Raw genomic sequence first — 16,115 nt, 5'->3', positions numbered from 1 at the left:
ATTGAATAACAATCAAAGAACTATCACTTAGCCATGCTTTTCAGCCAAAAGTTCTATGAAGCCTTTATAGTTTTGGCTCTCCCTCCCCCCCCCCCCCAAGTGACAATTGTGTTATTGGTTCTCATACACTGCTAACCCCATACCAAGAGTGGTAATAAATCACAGATGTCCAGACACTTAGTTCTTGGAATAACTTGGCATAAGACCCTCAGTCATGACTCTGCTGTGTTAGAGTTGTGTTACAGAAAAGAACTAAGTACCGAACACTAATTACATAACTACATTTCAGATTTAAACATCTATCTTTTCCCCTGCTTCCTTACTCTTTAGAAATTAAACACTGTTCTCAAAAGAAAATAACAGAAATATTTTTTTTCTGATATTAAAAGAAGGATCCTTATTTGAAAACAGTGCAGATTCCTTCTTCTATAAACACAAGAAATTATGTCAGAAAAAAGAAAATACCCTAAAATGAAGCTTGGATTTTAACTGAAACTGTTCATTCTGTTTTGTTTAATATCTATTGTGTGTGCCAGTAGTTATGGTGCTGAAGTTGGGTGACTATATAAATTCAGTCAACTACTCCGTTAATAAACTTACGCGCCATAATGCATAACTGAATCATAGTCGTATGGAAGACCTAGATTGGTGGTATTCTCTTTCTCAAAATTCCCCCGTTCTCCTGAAATATATTAAAGTAAATAATAAACAGATTTGCCACCAATGCAAAACACAAAGAGAAAAGAGGAGGAAGGCAGGTTTTCATTCACATATTTCAGATTTAAGGATTTGTGAATTTCTGATTGCTTTTAAACTTTATCCTGTAAGAAGATTTTATTAATAGAATCTAATTCAATCTTATCGTATTAGCACAGCAGAGTCACATCAGACAATGAGCCATTAAAACTGTTAACAAAACATAGAATTCAAATTAATTAATTCAAAACATAGAATTCAATTAATAGTACACACACACACACACACACACACACTCACACATACATACACATACAGCTAACTAAGGTATGTAGGAAGCACACCACAATAGTAATGGGGGACTTTAACTACCCTGACATCAACTGGGAGACAAACTCCGCACCAAGTGGAAGATCAAACAGGTTCCTGGCAAACCTAGCAGACAACTTTGTCTCCCAAAAAGTAGAGAAGGGAACTAGGGGATTAGCCATTTTGGATCTAATTCTCACTAACAGAGATGAAATGATAGACGGTGTTGAAGCCATAGGAACCCTGGGAGGAAGTGATCATGCAATATTAGAATTCAACATTATAGAAGCACAACCAATAGAACACAGTCAAACTAGAGTCTTGGACTTCAAGAGAGCTAATTTCAATAAACTTAGAGAGGGCTTGGGAAGGATTCCATGGATGAGAATCCTCAAGGGGAAAACAACTCAAGAAGCTTGGGAAATTTTGAAAAATGAGATAATAAAAGCACAGTCTAGCACAATACCAACAAAGAGGAAAAATAACAGCTCTCAAAAGAAACCAGCATGGCTGCATAAAGAACTCTCTGACAAATTGAAAGATAAAAAGGACAAGTACAGAAAGTGGAAAGAGGGGAACATAACTAAGTCAGAATATCAGCAAATAGCCCGAGTCTGCAAAGATGAAGTGAAGAAAGCCAAGGCTCAAAATGAACTAAGGCTTGCGACCAAAGTCAAAAATAACAAAAAAAGCTTCTTTCAACATGTAAAAAACAAGAAAAAATTGAAGGAAACGATTGGTCCATTAGTGGGTGGAAGTGGCAAGAAGGTGACAAGCAACAGGGAGAAAGCAGAACTATTTAACTCATTTTTTGCATCTGTCTTTACACAAAGGGAAAAAACAGACCAACCTATTAAAAATACTGCCATAAAAAACAAAACAGAAACACAAGTTAAGATAGGCAAGAAAATGGTTAGGGAGCACCTGTCCAGCCTAGATGAGTTCAAATCGCCAGGACCAGATGGATCACACCCCAGAGTTCTCAAGGAACTGGCAGATGTGATATCGGAGCCACTGAACTATATTTTTCAAAGATTCTGGAACACAGGGGAACTACCAGAGGACTGGAAAAGAGCTGATGTAGTTCCCATCCTCAAAAAAGGAAAAAAAATGGATCCAGGAAATTACAGACCTATCAGCCTGACCTCAATAGTTTTTAAGAAGAGACTGGACAGCCATTTGTCCGAAATGGTGTAGGGTTTCCTGCCCGAGCAGGGGGTTGGACTAGATGACCTCCAAGGTCCCTTCCAACTTTACTATTATTATTATTATTATACACATATACATTATATATATATAATAGATGAGAGAATTCAGCCATTGTGATAAAGATAATACAGATGGTCTTTAAGTTATGCCATAGAATCATAGGGATGGAAAGGATCTCAGAGATCTTCTACACCAGGGGTAGGCAACCTTGGCTCTTTTATGACTCATGGACTTCAACTCCCAGAATTCCTAAGCCGGCATAGTATAGCTGGGTCAGAAATTCTGGGAATTGAAGTCCATGAGTCATAAAAGAGCCAAGGTTGCCTATTCCTGTTCTAGTACAACCCCTGCTTAAGACAGGAGCCTCATGCCATTTCTATGCCATAAGCCATTGATGGCGCAGTGGTTAGAATGCAACACTGCAGGCTACTTCTGCTGACAACCAGCTGCCTGCAGTTCCGCAGTTTGATTCTCAAGGGCTCAAGGTTGACTCAGCCTTTCATCCTTTCGAGGTTGGTAAAATGAGGACCCAGATTGTTGTAGAAAATATGCTGACTCTGTAAACCACTTAGAAAGGGTTGTAAAGCACCATGAAGTGGCATATAAGTCTAAGTGCTATTGCTATTGCCATCTCAGTCAAATGATTATCCTGTCACTCAGTGATTATTTGAAGTTACCCCCCCCCCACCCAGGACTACTTACAACCCAGATTTGAAGTTCCAAAAGCCCCCCAAATGGTCATGTGATCATATTTTGGGTATGGTCAATTGATTCACATTTATGGTTGTTTGCAGCATCTGGTAGTCACATAACCCCATTGTACAGTACAACATATTTTCTCTGAAACCAGTGTTAACTTTTGGTTTCCAGCAAAAAAAAAAAAAAGTCATTGCAGACAACGGATTTGCTTAATGACTGCCACGTTCGCTTTATCACTGCTGGGCTTGCTTCTGAATCACTGCTAAAAAGAATCATAAAATTGGGTGTGGTCATCCGTGATTTGCAAGACTAAGTAAACTTTATTACATGGCCACTAATCCTTTAATAATAAAATAAAAAGAAAGCAGGAATATCTAAGCTCTGGAGTCATGATTTTTCAGGGTGGAACTGAATACTTAGATTCAAACATCTGAGTAAAGCTTTTACTTTATAAAAATGGAAAAAAGATCAGGAAAACTTTCATCCATGCTTTAAGGAGCTTATCTCTGAAGACATCTGAAAGCATCTTTGTGCTTTCTGGAAATCAGAAATAGTATTGATTTGCACTGTATTTTCTCATCACAACTGAAGGTCCAAGTTTAACATATATTTTGGATGTTATATAATATTAGTTACTGACCAATAGACGCACCCATGACCAATTTTGACCTTATTGGACCTCTTCAAGATAGGTATCCTCCATATTAGGTTCAAATCTCATTAAAGAATTGAACATAGAGCTTCGAGTTTGAAGGATACCTACCATGTTTCTCTGAAAATAAGACTGATCTTACTTTTTTTTTTGCCTCCAAAAGAGGCACCAGGACTTATTTTCAGGGTAGGCCTTACCTCACCTCCAGCACTGACAGCCCCACCCAGCTGGTCCACTTCTTCTGGGGCCAAAGTTCTGCAGCTGCATTCAGGCCTGCATTTTGCAGTCAGGCCTTTCCAGAAGGCCTAAGCAGCTGACTGCTGAGCTATGGATTGAATCCATAGCTTGGTGCTTGGCTGCTGAGTTCTTGCAGAATTGAACTATGGATTGAATCCATAGCTCGGTTCTTGGCTGCACAGACCTTCTGGAAAGCCCTGTGACTGAGAAATGCAGGCCTGGTTGCAGAAGAGGCCTCAGAAGAAGAAGTGGGCTGGCAAGGAGAGGCCTGGCTGCAAGGTAAGTGGGTGTGGGGTACATGGGGCACTCCACCTTTCCACCCCACCCTAGCTTGATTTTTAGGTATGTGCCTCACCCCAAAACTAGCGCTTATTTTTGGGATAGGGCTTATATTAGCTAGGGCTTATTGTCCATGTATGTATTACTTTCGGGAAACACAGTAACTCAGGAGACTCCCTATAAAGGCAAAACAGGTTATGCAGTGCCTTTTACTGATCCATAGCTAATGTAAAATCTAAAGCTATCTATGCCTCCTCATTGAAGGCAAAGCCATCTTGAAACCTCTAGGACAGGGGTCCCCAACCTCCAATCCATGGACTGGTACTGGGCCACACAAACAAACAAAGCCCCATCCATGGTATGTAGGCAGCACACGAAACCATGCCCTCTTCAGTCTGTGGAAAAACCTTTCTTCATGGAACCAGTCCCTGGTGTTCAAAAGGTTAGGGACCTCTGTTCTAGACCAATACAAATAAGGGCACTTCTAGTATAAGACCATATATGAACAAAGAAAAGTCTAGTTACATAGCTTTTACAATACATTCTAACACATATTATTAACTGTATTTATTGTTAACAGATACCCGGAAAAACTACAGGTAGTCCTCTATTTATGATTATTTGTTATGACTGTTTAAAGTTATACCAGTTGAAAAAAAAGTAATCTATAACCAGTTCTCATACGTATGATTCAGGCACTTGGCAACTGGCATATGCTTTTAGGACAATTGCAGCATCCCAAGGGCTATGTGATCACCCTTTCTGACCATTCCAGGGGACTTTCAATAAGTAAAACCAATAGGAAAGTTGGATTTGTTTAATGACTATGTGATTCACTTAAAGACCATGGTAAAAACAGTTGCAAAATCAGGCATGACTCACTTAATAACAGCATCATTTAGCAACAGAAGTTCTCATCTCAATGAAAGTCCTAAGTTGAGAACTACCTTACAGAGAAAGATTTGTTTTGAAGTCACACTCTGGCTGCTTTGAAAGCTTTAGAATCTCAAAGAAGTCTGAAATTTCACAGATACTTACTGTAGGCCTAATTAAATCTTCACCGTAAACCAGGACTCCTCAAACTTGGCCACTTTAACACTTGTGGACTTCAACTCCCAGCCATGACTGTACTTCTAAATGGATTTAATGCCCATTACATCCAGAATGCTTTGATGGACAGACAGTTGTGAGAAATAGAAATGCCAAAGTGACCACTCACTTCAGGCAACAAAATGCTGTTTGAGTGCTAACATGCCTACCTTTGGCAACATATTCCAAGTTAATTTTAACATAATTATCTCGGTCACTGCGGGTTTGTTCATGTAGAAAGCCTAGTGCGTGGTTGAGCTCATGCTGAATCAATCCTTTATATATGCAGCCATTTTTCAACAAACTGAGTTGCTGTCTGCCTCCAATCTTTCCAAAATAGGACCAGCATCTGATAATACAGAATGGAAAAGAGGCCATTATGTAAATTATACTCTAAGGAATATAAAATCATTGTCTATAAAAGGACAGGTAAGTCTATGCTGTGTTGTGTTTAAGGCATCAGGTTCGAAATTCAATATCATTGTATTGCAGTTTTAACAAGCAGGGTTCTGTGGTTGAAAAAAAAATAATTCCCCTGTGCTCTAGGAATTGAGTTGATAAATTATTATCTTTGTTAAGAAAGATATTGAGCTTAATCCACATAATATGTGCTCACATCTTACACCACGAATCTTTGCTGTAATGTAGAAATACAACAGCAGAAATAATGCAAGGAATATGTTGTTAATTCTTGAAGGATAAATGTTCCTTACCGATCTCCAGGGACAATGTTTATGTAGTCATATTCTACTGTGTGTTTGATAAACCGGATGCATGTCAGGGTAACAAATTCTTCCATTGCTTTAATTATCACATCTTTGTGCTCCACGGCTGAAACAAAATCATTTTTGCTGATATGAGAAAACTGCTCACTTCTGGGGATTACTCTAACAGTAAATACATTTGCTTCTGAAAAATAAAATTTATGCTTGATGAAAGATTGCTTTAATGTTCTTGTTGCTGCTGCTGCTGCTGCTGTTATTTAAATGGCTTCCACTCAAATGACAAGGTTTCTCTTGCCCTTATTTATCCTATGGCTAGGAAATAGTTACAATTTGGCTAAGGGTTCCAATTTCAGGGAAGTTTAGAAAATTGGAAACTAGTATTCTTTTGAGGCCTTTCTATTGGGATACCTAATAGAGGGGGAAGTTACAACACACTTGAAATGTATGTTGATCTCACATCTGCATGAGGTTGTTTGTGTATTTGGAATGATGAAAGTCCATAATTTGAAATAACTCTATCAGAATGCCACCAAGTGAATAAGACTCTGGACTAGATAAAGAAAGCCCCACAAGACTTAATTCTTTTTAAAGGCTACCCTGAAGGAATTCAGTCTGGAGGAGAAGGAAGGGGAGGTTCCATTTGCATAAGCCATGTGAACAATTTAATAACTGTGTTAAGTTTATGTTTATTCTATAGTATTTGTCATGAAAACTTTTTGCAAATAAATCTTAATCTGGCCATGTTACAAACAACCCAGTATTTTGCTATCACTCCAAGCATCCAATAAAGATTGAAATCCCTTGCATATAAATATTTGTCAAGCAATTCTTTTTTTAAGCATTTCAAACCACGAGATCCTATCAAAATGAGCCTTCTGGTTAAGGATCTGCAATTTTTTTTTAAGCCAAAACAATATTAACCAGTGAATGGTACGCCAGGAATCACACTGCAAAAGCATTTCAGTGTGTCAGACAAGGGAAGAGATCAGGCATGCTGAAAGCTGAATTTCCTTTAATTGAATTAATTTAATTTAACAGTATTCAAATGATTATTTCCCATGTATTTAATCATTATATCCTTCGGTTGCAATGAAATTATAAACTAAGAACCTGGTAGGGCAGGAGTTTTATGGTGAACAGTTATCATATTTGTCTCCTACAAATCAGTGGTGGGATTCAGCTGATTCACACCAGTTTGGCAGAACTGGTAGCTAATTTTTTGTTGCCCAGGCCCAGAAGGGACTTCCAGAAGCGGCACAAAGAACTGGTTATTCACATATTTGAATTCCACTGCTGCTACAAATGCATCCAAAGTGGAAGAGTTTTGCAGAGAACTCTTTGAGTTGTAGGCATCAAGAATTATTTTATAAGTGACCCAACCCTCAAGAGCTGTTGCCTTGTAGTTTTAACAGTACTGAGCTAGCTAAACCATTGGTTTGACTCTGTATAAAGGTGGGTTCTTATGTGAAAATATTTTATTATTGATTCCAGGACAATCTGAATCCCTTGCAATCTTAGCTATATCATCAAAACCCATTTGGAAATAAAAGAATTCCAGTTGTCTTTAATATCACTCGAACCTAACTTGGACTGTATATAATATACTTTAGTACTACAGCTAATATTATTGATGCTTGCAGTTTTTAGGTAGTGATGATGTTACTTAGTTCAGTAATGAAACATCTGCAAGGAAACAGCCAGAGCAGAGCACCAAGAACTCCACAGTTCAATCTTGTACTACAGATATTTTCTTCATTTGTAATTATTCTTAGAATGTGAATACAGTTCTACTAATAGAATTCACTAATAGAATTTAAATAGGAAAATTAAAAACAATACTATAAAATTCTGCTATTATTGATTGAATGAGAATCCTATCTATTAGCAATGACTCGCATTGTGATCAGGCCTGCTGTAATCTTGGTCAGCAGGAATAGGAAAATAACCTGAATAAATTGTAGAAAGTATCAGTAATAGCTTCTATTTGTTGCTATCTATTGAAAATGGTTCTTTAATTCTGTTTGTATGAAAGGATGCTCATTGGAGAGACTGAGACATACAAAAATCGGGAGAGATATTAACTGGGATCTTGACCAGGCCATCTTCTGATCTGGGCCAGAAACAATTTCCACTACAGCTCATGGCACTTCTCTGTGTTCTTCTTTTATAAACAATATCATCTTGATGAAATTCAGTTTCCCCTGCAAAGAAAAATGAGGTAGGCAGAGTCAAGAAACAAGCATGGCAGAGATTCCAAAGATATTCTTTATTATAGTCAGATAGAATAATGAAATCTTCAAAGCCTGAACCAAGTTTTTGTCTGCCCCATGCTGTGCTACAAAAGTGCAAGGAGTTATTTTTATTTTATTTTTCTCATCTTTCCTCTTTCTCAGCACTGAATAACCTTTTCTAGAAGTCCCCCCCCCCTTAATGGCTTTTTCAACCCCTAATCACAAGGTCAAATCTACATTATTTTATATCTCCTCCCCAGTCAGAATCCCTGGCCTTTCCCATCTAGGAAAATGGGAATCCATGAATGGCAATGGATGCATAATAATACCGGTATCTCTTTTCTGACCAGCAGATAGGTCTATCAGCTTGCTAGAGTCAGCAAGTAAGTCCAGAAGTGAAAAGTAGATAGAACAAGAAAGTGCCTATTCCCCCCTCTTGTCCAGCACTGACAACTGAAAGATCTAATGTGGCAGGAAACAAAAACTCCCCTTTGTCTTGGGGATCATCACAGGGTGATTATGAAGGCAGTTTGTGGGACAGAACTTGTGTAAGAATTTCAGAGGGTACTGGCAGACAATGTGGGCATCTTTCACCCCTTCTCACAACCTCTCTAATTCAGACTAGCCCTTCCAATAAATACAATATTCTAAGAATACCATTCTGTGTTTACAATCTAGAATACATTCCACTTTGCATTCCTCTTCCTCATCTGCCAGAAACATTGGGGGTCAGGTGGGGAGACAGGTACAAAATGCAAGGGACAGGGAAACTCCCCATGAACAAGGAAAGACTTGAATCTTGAGTGAGGATTATAGACAACTATAGGCACAAGGCCACTGAGCTAATTTGATACATAACAAGGACACAGCCAATAAATTTTGAGTCTGGGTTCTTAGGCAAGAAGAATGTAAAAACGTAGAAGGAGGTAATCCAAATCCCCCATCGCAATCTCGCTGCAGTCTTGTCTTTGAACTTTTGTTACATTTGTTTACACACCCTTGGTCAAATCTAGCTTTTCCTTTAATAAAAGTTGAGCAGCTTGTCTCTCTAGAAAAAGCTGCTCAAGGAACAATGGAGGCTGGAACTCTGAACATCAATATGTGGAGATTGTAGCCATAACTTGCTTGAAAGGGAGACATGATGAGAGAGGATGAGTGCAGCAAGATGTTATAGGAAAATTCTGCAAGAATCTGTAATTCAATCCAATTTTCCTCCTGGTAAGAAATATAACAATGCTAACACTAATCAAGTGTTTCTTTTCTCTAATTGTTCAATAAATGAGGATAAATGAATACAAATGAGGATAAACGAATACAAATGTCCAGGAAGTGGAGAAGAGCCTTCCAAAACCTGGGTATAAATTGAGTGTTGAGGTCTGAGGTTACACAATTGGCTCAGCTTCTGTAAAAACATGGCCTAGAAAAAGTTATGCATATTAGTAACTCCTTGCAGGGATTAAAATAAGCCACCATGGTAAACAAATCTATCACCAAAATAGTGTTATACCCTTATACAGCTGAAAGATTAATAATAACATCCAGAGAGACAGGAATCCATAGTCCAAGCAACTGAACTAATTTGGTGTATTTAGTCATGACAGTCTTTAGCCCTGTGACAGATGTGACAGGATGAAGCATAGCCCTTGACATCAGCCCTCGCTCTTGGCCCTGGTGTTTGGATCTTGTTCTTGTTGCAAACAAATCTAATTAACGAATCTATTATTTCCCCATTCCTAGCTTTTATGGGTGCCCTTTTAGGCAGTAGTGATGTTAGTTGTATTATTCTGCTTTAAGAATGTGGTGCTGCTCCGGACGCCTTTGTTCCGAGGTTTAGGAGCAAAGCAAGATGCCGCACCCACATCTGCACTTGAAAGGGACTTGTGAGTAATTTAAAAGCAGACGGAGCTGACCAGGAGAAGTTAAAATTGTGAATGCTTGAAACTTTAACTCGGGGAGAAATAATCTTCTCCATACTTTAATTTGACTTAAAGGAAAAAATGGTGGAATGTTATTTCTTTGCTTGAAAGGACAGTGTTAAGAAAGAGCTACATTTGGAAAAAAAGTTTAAATAGTGTATTAGACTTTGGCTATTTACTTAAAAAGCAAGAATTTTTACAGAATATTAGATAAAGTTTACTCCACAATTATTTTTATTGGGTGTTATTGTAGATTGTGATGCTAAAGAAACTAATTTGATGTTGAATTTGATAACAGCTGCAAGGTTATTGGTAGGGCAATATTGGAAGAAGGATTGTTTGCTTACTATAGAAGAATGGACGCTTAAAGTCTCAAATTTAGCAGAAAGGGCTAAGATTTCTGCTTATTTGAAGGATCATTCACAAGAAAGATACATTTCGGTTTGGAGAAGATGGATAGATTATATTCAGAATAAATATGGGACTAAAAAGTTCCATTTACTTTATGAGTAAATTTTAGAGTATTATTATTATTAATAGTTTACTATAGTGGAATTTTTATTAGTTTTATTATTATTTTTAGTATTAATATTGTTTAACAATTTGGATATTGTATTGTTCAAGAATTAGGATATTAACTTGTTTATAGATTATGTTTATTTTTAATTTGTTTATTTTTATGTTAAAGGGGAGTTAAAGTGCATTACGGACTTGGTTATTTACATAGTTGGTTAGTGTTAGTTAGAGTATGATTATTATATTTGTTACCCTGTACTCAGCTCTGGGAAGTGGGGGAGGGGGAGGAGGGGTTAAGGGTGGGTGGGTTTTGGGGCGTATATTGTAACTTTTATAAAACTTTTCAATAATATAAAAAAAAAGAATGTGGTGCTGAGTATTACCAAGAAATATCATATTCAGGCTTGCATGGCAGTGCATCCAACAATTCTAGTGTAATACAGATAGTATAAAAATTAACATAAGAGAAAAATTGTGCCTATCTGAACTAATGTAGAGTGAGAATATATGTGCCAGTTGAAGGAATGTGGGTACTTGTAGGGGGTAAATTGTTCCCTCTGAGAAATATTTCCATAGTTGAAATCAGCTGAGATGGTTGGGTGCAAAGGGGGAGCAGCCAAGGGTCAGTGACTAAACATCCTAGACCCCTTATCCATGTAGCAGACAGCTTGTGTTGACAAAGGTGTTATAGGACATTTTTAATATGATATAAGCACAGATATAAGGACATATGATATAAGGTCTGGTATAAGGACAGATCTTCTCTAAAAAATCAGTGTGTCACGTAAAACACTTCATATTCACCTAAAATAGCAGAAAATATTCCATCCATTAATCAGTAGAAGACTATGAAGCAATTAATCATTCCAAAGTGCATTACTCAAATTTTCCAGATTGAGTGCTACAAGTTGTCTAATATTAATGGCCCTCTTTCATAGGGATCAAATTGTAAGTTCTTCTCAGGTCCGGTTTAGTAAAGATGTTTGCTTTCTGAAGGCTATCCAGTAGATCTGGAATAAGTGGCAGAGAGTAGTGGTTCCCAATTGTCACATGGTTAAGCAACTTATAATCATGAATAGGCTTCAAAGAAGAATTCTCTTTTAATAAAAAAAATAATGATCCAGATGTGGTTGAAGACAAAGGGCAGATGAATCTTTTCTCCAGACTGTCACCCAGAGGGTCTTTTTAAATAGCTAACTCTTGAATAAATATGGAGTAGTGTCTTTTAGCTGGTTCTAGTCTTTTGGTTTCACATTGAACAGTAAATTCACACGCTCATTGTATGGGAGGCAAGATAGCTTTTCCCTTTTCTGCAAAAATATCAGCGAAATCTTGGTACTTTTCTTGCAAGGAAAAGAATTCAAGCAGGAGTGCAGGAGTGAGAGAAAGAAAAGAATGGGATGCCTGCAAATGGCACTGCAGATATTTTTGAGATAAAAAAAAATAGTCTCTTACTTCCAGAAGCTATTAGGCTTATAATTTTATAGCCAGTTTATGCCCAGCACTATGGAGACATGGAAAGAACTTGTGGACTGGAGTGGCAAGAATTACTTCGGCCTTTTTTTTTTCTTGTAGAGGAGTTACAAAAGAGGACAAGCTTGAAGCAATTATTTTTGTCAGTTACTGTATTTCAGCTAGTAGGATTATCTGATAACCCAAATGCATCATAATGTCATTATGAAATTAGCTGTTGCACCAGAGTTTAAAACAGCTGTATTTTTGTGCTTGAGGGTCTATGAAAAATAACAGCAATAATAACATGTACTTGCCTGCTGTCAGCTGTCTAAGCTCTTTTTAATTGTCTGAAGACTTTCCTGCAGAGCTCTTGAGAAGGAGCTTGTGAAATTTTTCGAAATGTGGCTTTGGAGTGATTTGTGCTTTTACTAATGATGTAACACACAGTCCTATGGGGCTATACTTTCTAGCCACCATACTGACTTATTTAATTTGAAGAAGGAGAAAGAAAGCCTCCCATGTGACAGGAATTCTATTTCCATATGTCAGATTAAGGAAAGGTGTTATAAACTCAAAGATCTGACAATTTTCCTCTTATCTGGATAAACCAGAAATAATCTGCTATAATTCGGGACATTAGCACAAAATTGAAAACTTAACTGATAGCCAAAATGACAACCTTGATTGGAGAAAAGACATTGTCTAAGTTTAATGTTGACTGGAATCTCTTATTGATTTTTGTGTACAAAACAGAAAAGATGAAAATGATATGAAATGTAGCCTTGGTAATTAGAAAAAAATAGATTACAGAAAATGTTAGTAATGTAGTAAACATGAAGTAAGATGATAATTTACTTAGAACTGTTATAAAAGAAAATCAGAAGTCACTTCTTTATATTGATTTTCTTTCTCCTTTTTTCTACATTTTTGCCTCTTTCTCTTACCTCAGTGACATAATACCTAATACTCTTTGCTCCTCCTATTTTCTCCTGTGAGCTTAGCTGGGCTGAGAGAGAGTCACCCAGCCTACACCTTTCTTGCATAAGGCATGAGTAAAATTCAGTCTCCTGGTTTCTAGCCTAGTGACTTCACCACTATACCAAACTGGTTCTGTGGAATGTGGGTAGTAAAGGCCAAAGTGGTTCCATTGGTTCCAGTGAGCCGACAGAGTGCATCGTAAAAAAACACTTAAGACATATCTCCTCCCCTGGTCTCTTCCCTCCCTGATACAGCTGGCAAAGTAAGAAAAAGCCTGTGGCCTAGAGGTCAACACAGCTGCCTAACATGCAAGCAGCCCAGCTTCGAATCTCAGAAGGTTATGCTGGCTGAGGAGAGCTAAGTAGCTCAAAATAGCTATACCCGTCTCCCTTTAACTCTTTGTTAGCAATCCAAATTTAACATATACAATGATTTATAAAAGAGTTATAAATATAAATCAAACTTACCTGAGTCCTTGTTTTCCCGAATTCCCTGCAAAAGAGAGAATATCTTTTTAATGTGTATAATGTATTACTATGGCAGAGATGCAAAAAGTGAGTTCTTCAAAGCAGAAGTCAAGATAGTTGTCTTCAGCTGATTGAGGACACACCTGGACAGATTTACTTCTTGTAAGCCTATGGAAGGATAACAATAAGGGGCTCAATAGTGCTAGAAGATTCATCTTTGAATTTTTTTTCACAGGTTTTTGTAAGTTACAAGGAGCTCTGCTTCTTCAGATCTAGTGATTGTATTTGCTCATTGGATTACAATTTTCAGTGAAGACTGCTGGCTTTAATCACTGTAGAACAGTTAGATGGCAAGATGTATTTTCTCAGAAAGAAACAAGCTGTGAGAATTCCCAGTAGAGTTGGCTAGGGATCATTTTGTGCTATTTTATCTTAAAAAAAAAAAAACAAAACAAAACAAGGAATGTTGCAATATGAGCAAGACTAACTGTTGGGTAACTAATAATGAGATGTGTGAGTAATCGGTACATAAGTAAGAAGGAAAAAAGTGTTAGGAACATGAGCCCATTCTTCAGCCATGCACCTGGAGCATTGGGCTTTTCTCCTGGAAGCTGGCAGTATTCCAACTTGTAGGTCCACAACCCAAACAAAGTTAGTCATGAGGATGAAAATGTGCAGATTTCCACATTTCAATATATAAACACTATATGACAATGGCCCCCAAACTTTTGGGTACCAGAGATAGCTCCATAGAGGGTGTTTTTTCTGCAGACTGGGGGGAGGGGTATGGTTTCATGTGCTGCCTGGATCCCATGTGTGTGTGGATGGGGCTTTGCTTGCTTACATAGCCTGTTTTCTGGCAGGCCCCAGACCAGTGCCAGTCTGTGGCCTGGGTGTTGGAGACCCCTAATATATGACAAGTATTTGTCATATACTGTTCTTGTATAACAATAGCTGCACATATTACTGCAGTTGTCAAGAGCTAGATATGATAAATGTGAGGGTCTCTTAAGTCAAAGTGCAGTTTCAGAATTAGGTATTCACTTCTTTTAATTTCTTTTGGGCAATAGTTGATGGTTAGAGGAATGAATTTCATTTTGCCTGTTGCACCAAAAAAAAGACAACTTTGCTAGCTTTTCTTTTTTGTGTGGAATCTTTAAAGGAGAAACTTCCTGACAGTGAGAACAATTAATCAGTGGAACAGCTTGCCTCCAGAAGCAGTAAATGCTCCAACACTGGAAGTTTTTAAGAAGAGACTGGACAGCCATTTGTCCGAAATGGTGTAGGGTTTCCTGCCCGAGCAGGGGGTTGGACTAGATGACCTCCAAGGTCCCTTCCAACTTTACTACTATTACTAATTTCTTCTAATGTCTAATTTCCAAAATTATAAAGTCTCAAATTTATGTTTTGACTTTAATTTAAAAAGCCAAAGAATGCCACAAAGAAGTCAATGTGTGCTTCAGTGATTACAAGAAAAAAACTCAGGTTTTTTTTTTATTATGTCAAGCTATGGAATATCCTTAGAAAAACTGAAATTGCTGAACATCTCATTGTCCTAATGCAAAATCTATTCTGTTCATAGAACCAGAAGGCACAGTCTGGATAAAACATGGTGAAATGGATTGGCTCCAGTCTGCAATGGAGTAAGACAAAGCTATATATGTCTATGGAGATTCTCAGTCATCCAAGTCATGGTTGTTCCAAAGGTGCTTTTCCAAAGGGCAACTGGACTTTCTTGTTTTTTTTTTCCTTGAAAACATTTCAATTCTCATCCAAGCTGAAGCCAGAACTGAAGAAGCTTCTAGGATGAGAAGTAAAATGTTTTCAAGGAAAAACCAAGAAAGTCCAGTTGCCTTTTGGATAAGTGCTTTTGGGACAAAGCTATACACTTTCTCCTTAATTAATCAACCTATAAGTTGAATGTGTACTAAGGAAGGCTAGATTGGAAGAAGATGTGCATATTTTTAAATCAGAGAATGATACATCAATAACTTTTGTTAGTTAGAAATGCAAATCATCTTAAAACTCTAGTGATGAAAGTCAAAGAGTGCATGAAAAAGGTGTGACTACAACTGAATAAAAAGAAAACCAAACTGATAACAAAAGACATTGAAATAATAGCAATAGCAATAACACTTAGATTTATATACCATTCATAGTGTTTTACAGCCCTCTCTAAGCAGTTTACAGAGCCAGCATATTGCCCCTAACAATCTGGGTCCTCATTTTACTGACCTCGGAAGGATGGAAGGCTGAGTCATCCTTGAGCTGGTGAAAATCGAACTGCCAAACTGCAGGCAGCTGGCCATCAGCAGAAGTAGCCCGCAGTAGTGCATTCTAACCACTGTGCCACCACAACTCAATAATGGATAGCTTCTACCTTTTCGGTTCAATTTTTACCAATAAAGGAACACCAAAGAAGAAATATATTATAAACTAACTCTTGATAGGGTAGCAATAAAGGCCTTAGGGCAAAAAAATGTTCAGATGCTGTGATTTGTCTATACCTACAAAGTTTAGAATCATGTTGGCAATGCTTTTCCTGCTGGGTCTCTATGCAGGATGGATAGACTTTTGAAGCTTTTGAATGCTGGTGTTGAAGAAGGGTCTTGAGAATACCATGGATAGTCAAGAAAATTAATAAATAGATCCTCAAA

The 16,115-nt window shown here is 37.6% G+C and overlaps 1 protein-coding gene across 9 annotated transcripts in view; it reads right to left on the bottom strand.

Moving 5' to 3' along the window:
- LOC120315083 (astacin-like metalloendopeptidase) overlaps nt 1-16,115 on the bottom strand; it is a 42,747-nt gene that overhangs the window by 12,018 nt on the left and 14,614 nt on the right. For 4 of the 9 annotated variants that reach the window (XM_039358835.1, XM_039358853.1, XM_039358872.1 and 1 more), the window contains 5 exons: nt 13,459-13,483; nt 7,956-8,096; nt 5,884-6,001; nt 5,341-5,519; nt 601-682 (listed from right to left, as the gene is read on the bottom strand). In XM_039358835.1, the coding sequence (XP_039214769.1) occupies nt 601-682; nt 5,341-5,519; nt 5,884-6,001; nt 7,956-8,096; nt 13,459-13,483 (545 nt within the window). Of the gene's footprint in view, nt 1-600; nt 683-5,340; nt 5,520-5,883; nt 6,002-7,955; nt 8,097-13,458; nt 13,484-13,601; nt 14,215-16,115 lie in introns of those variants that run through there. The other 5 variants (XM_039358809.1, XM_039358843.1, XM_039358817.1 and 2 more) reach the window with 3 other exon arrangements.

Source organism: Crotalus tigris, unplaced genomic scaffold, assembly GCF_016545835.1.
Source record: "Crotalus tigris isolate CLP2741 ecotype Arizona unplaced genomic scaffold, ASM1654583v1 scf7180000017576.4783729, whole genome shotgun sequence".
NCBI lineage: Eukaryota > Metazoa > Chordata > Lepidosauria > Squamata > Viperidae > Crotalus > Crotalus tigris.
The sequence above is the reverse complement of the archived record's forward strand: the minus strand, read 5'-3'. Positions and strand labels throughout refer to the sequence as shown.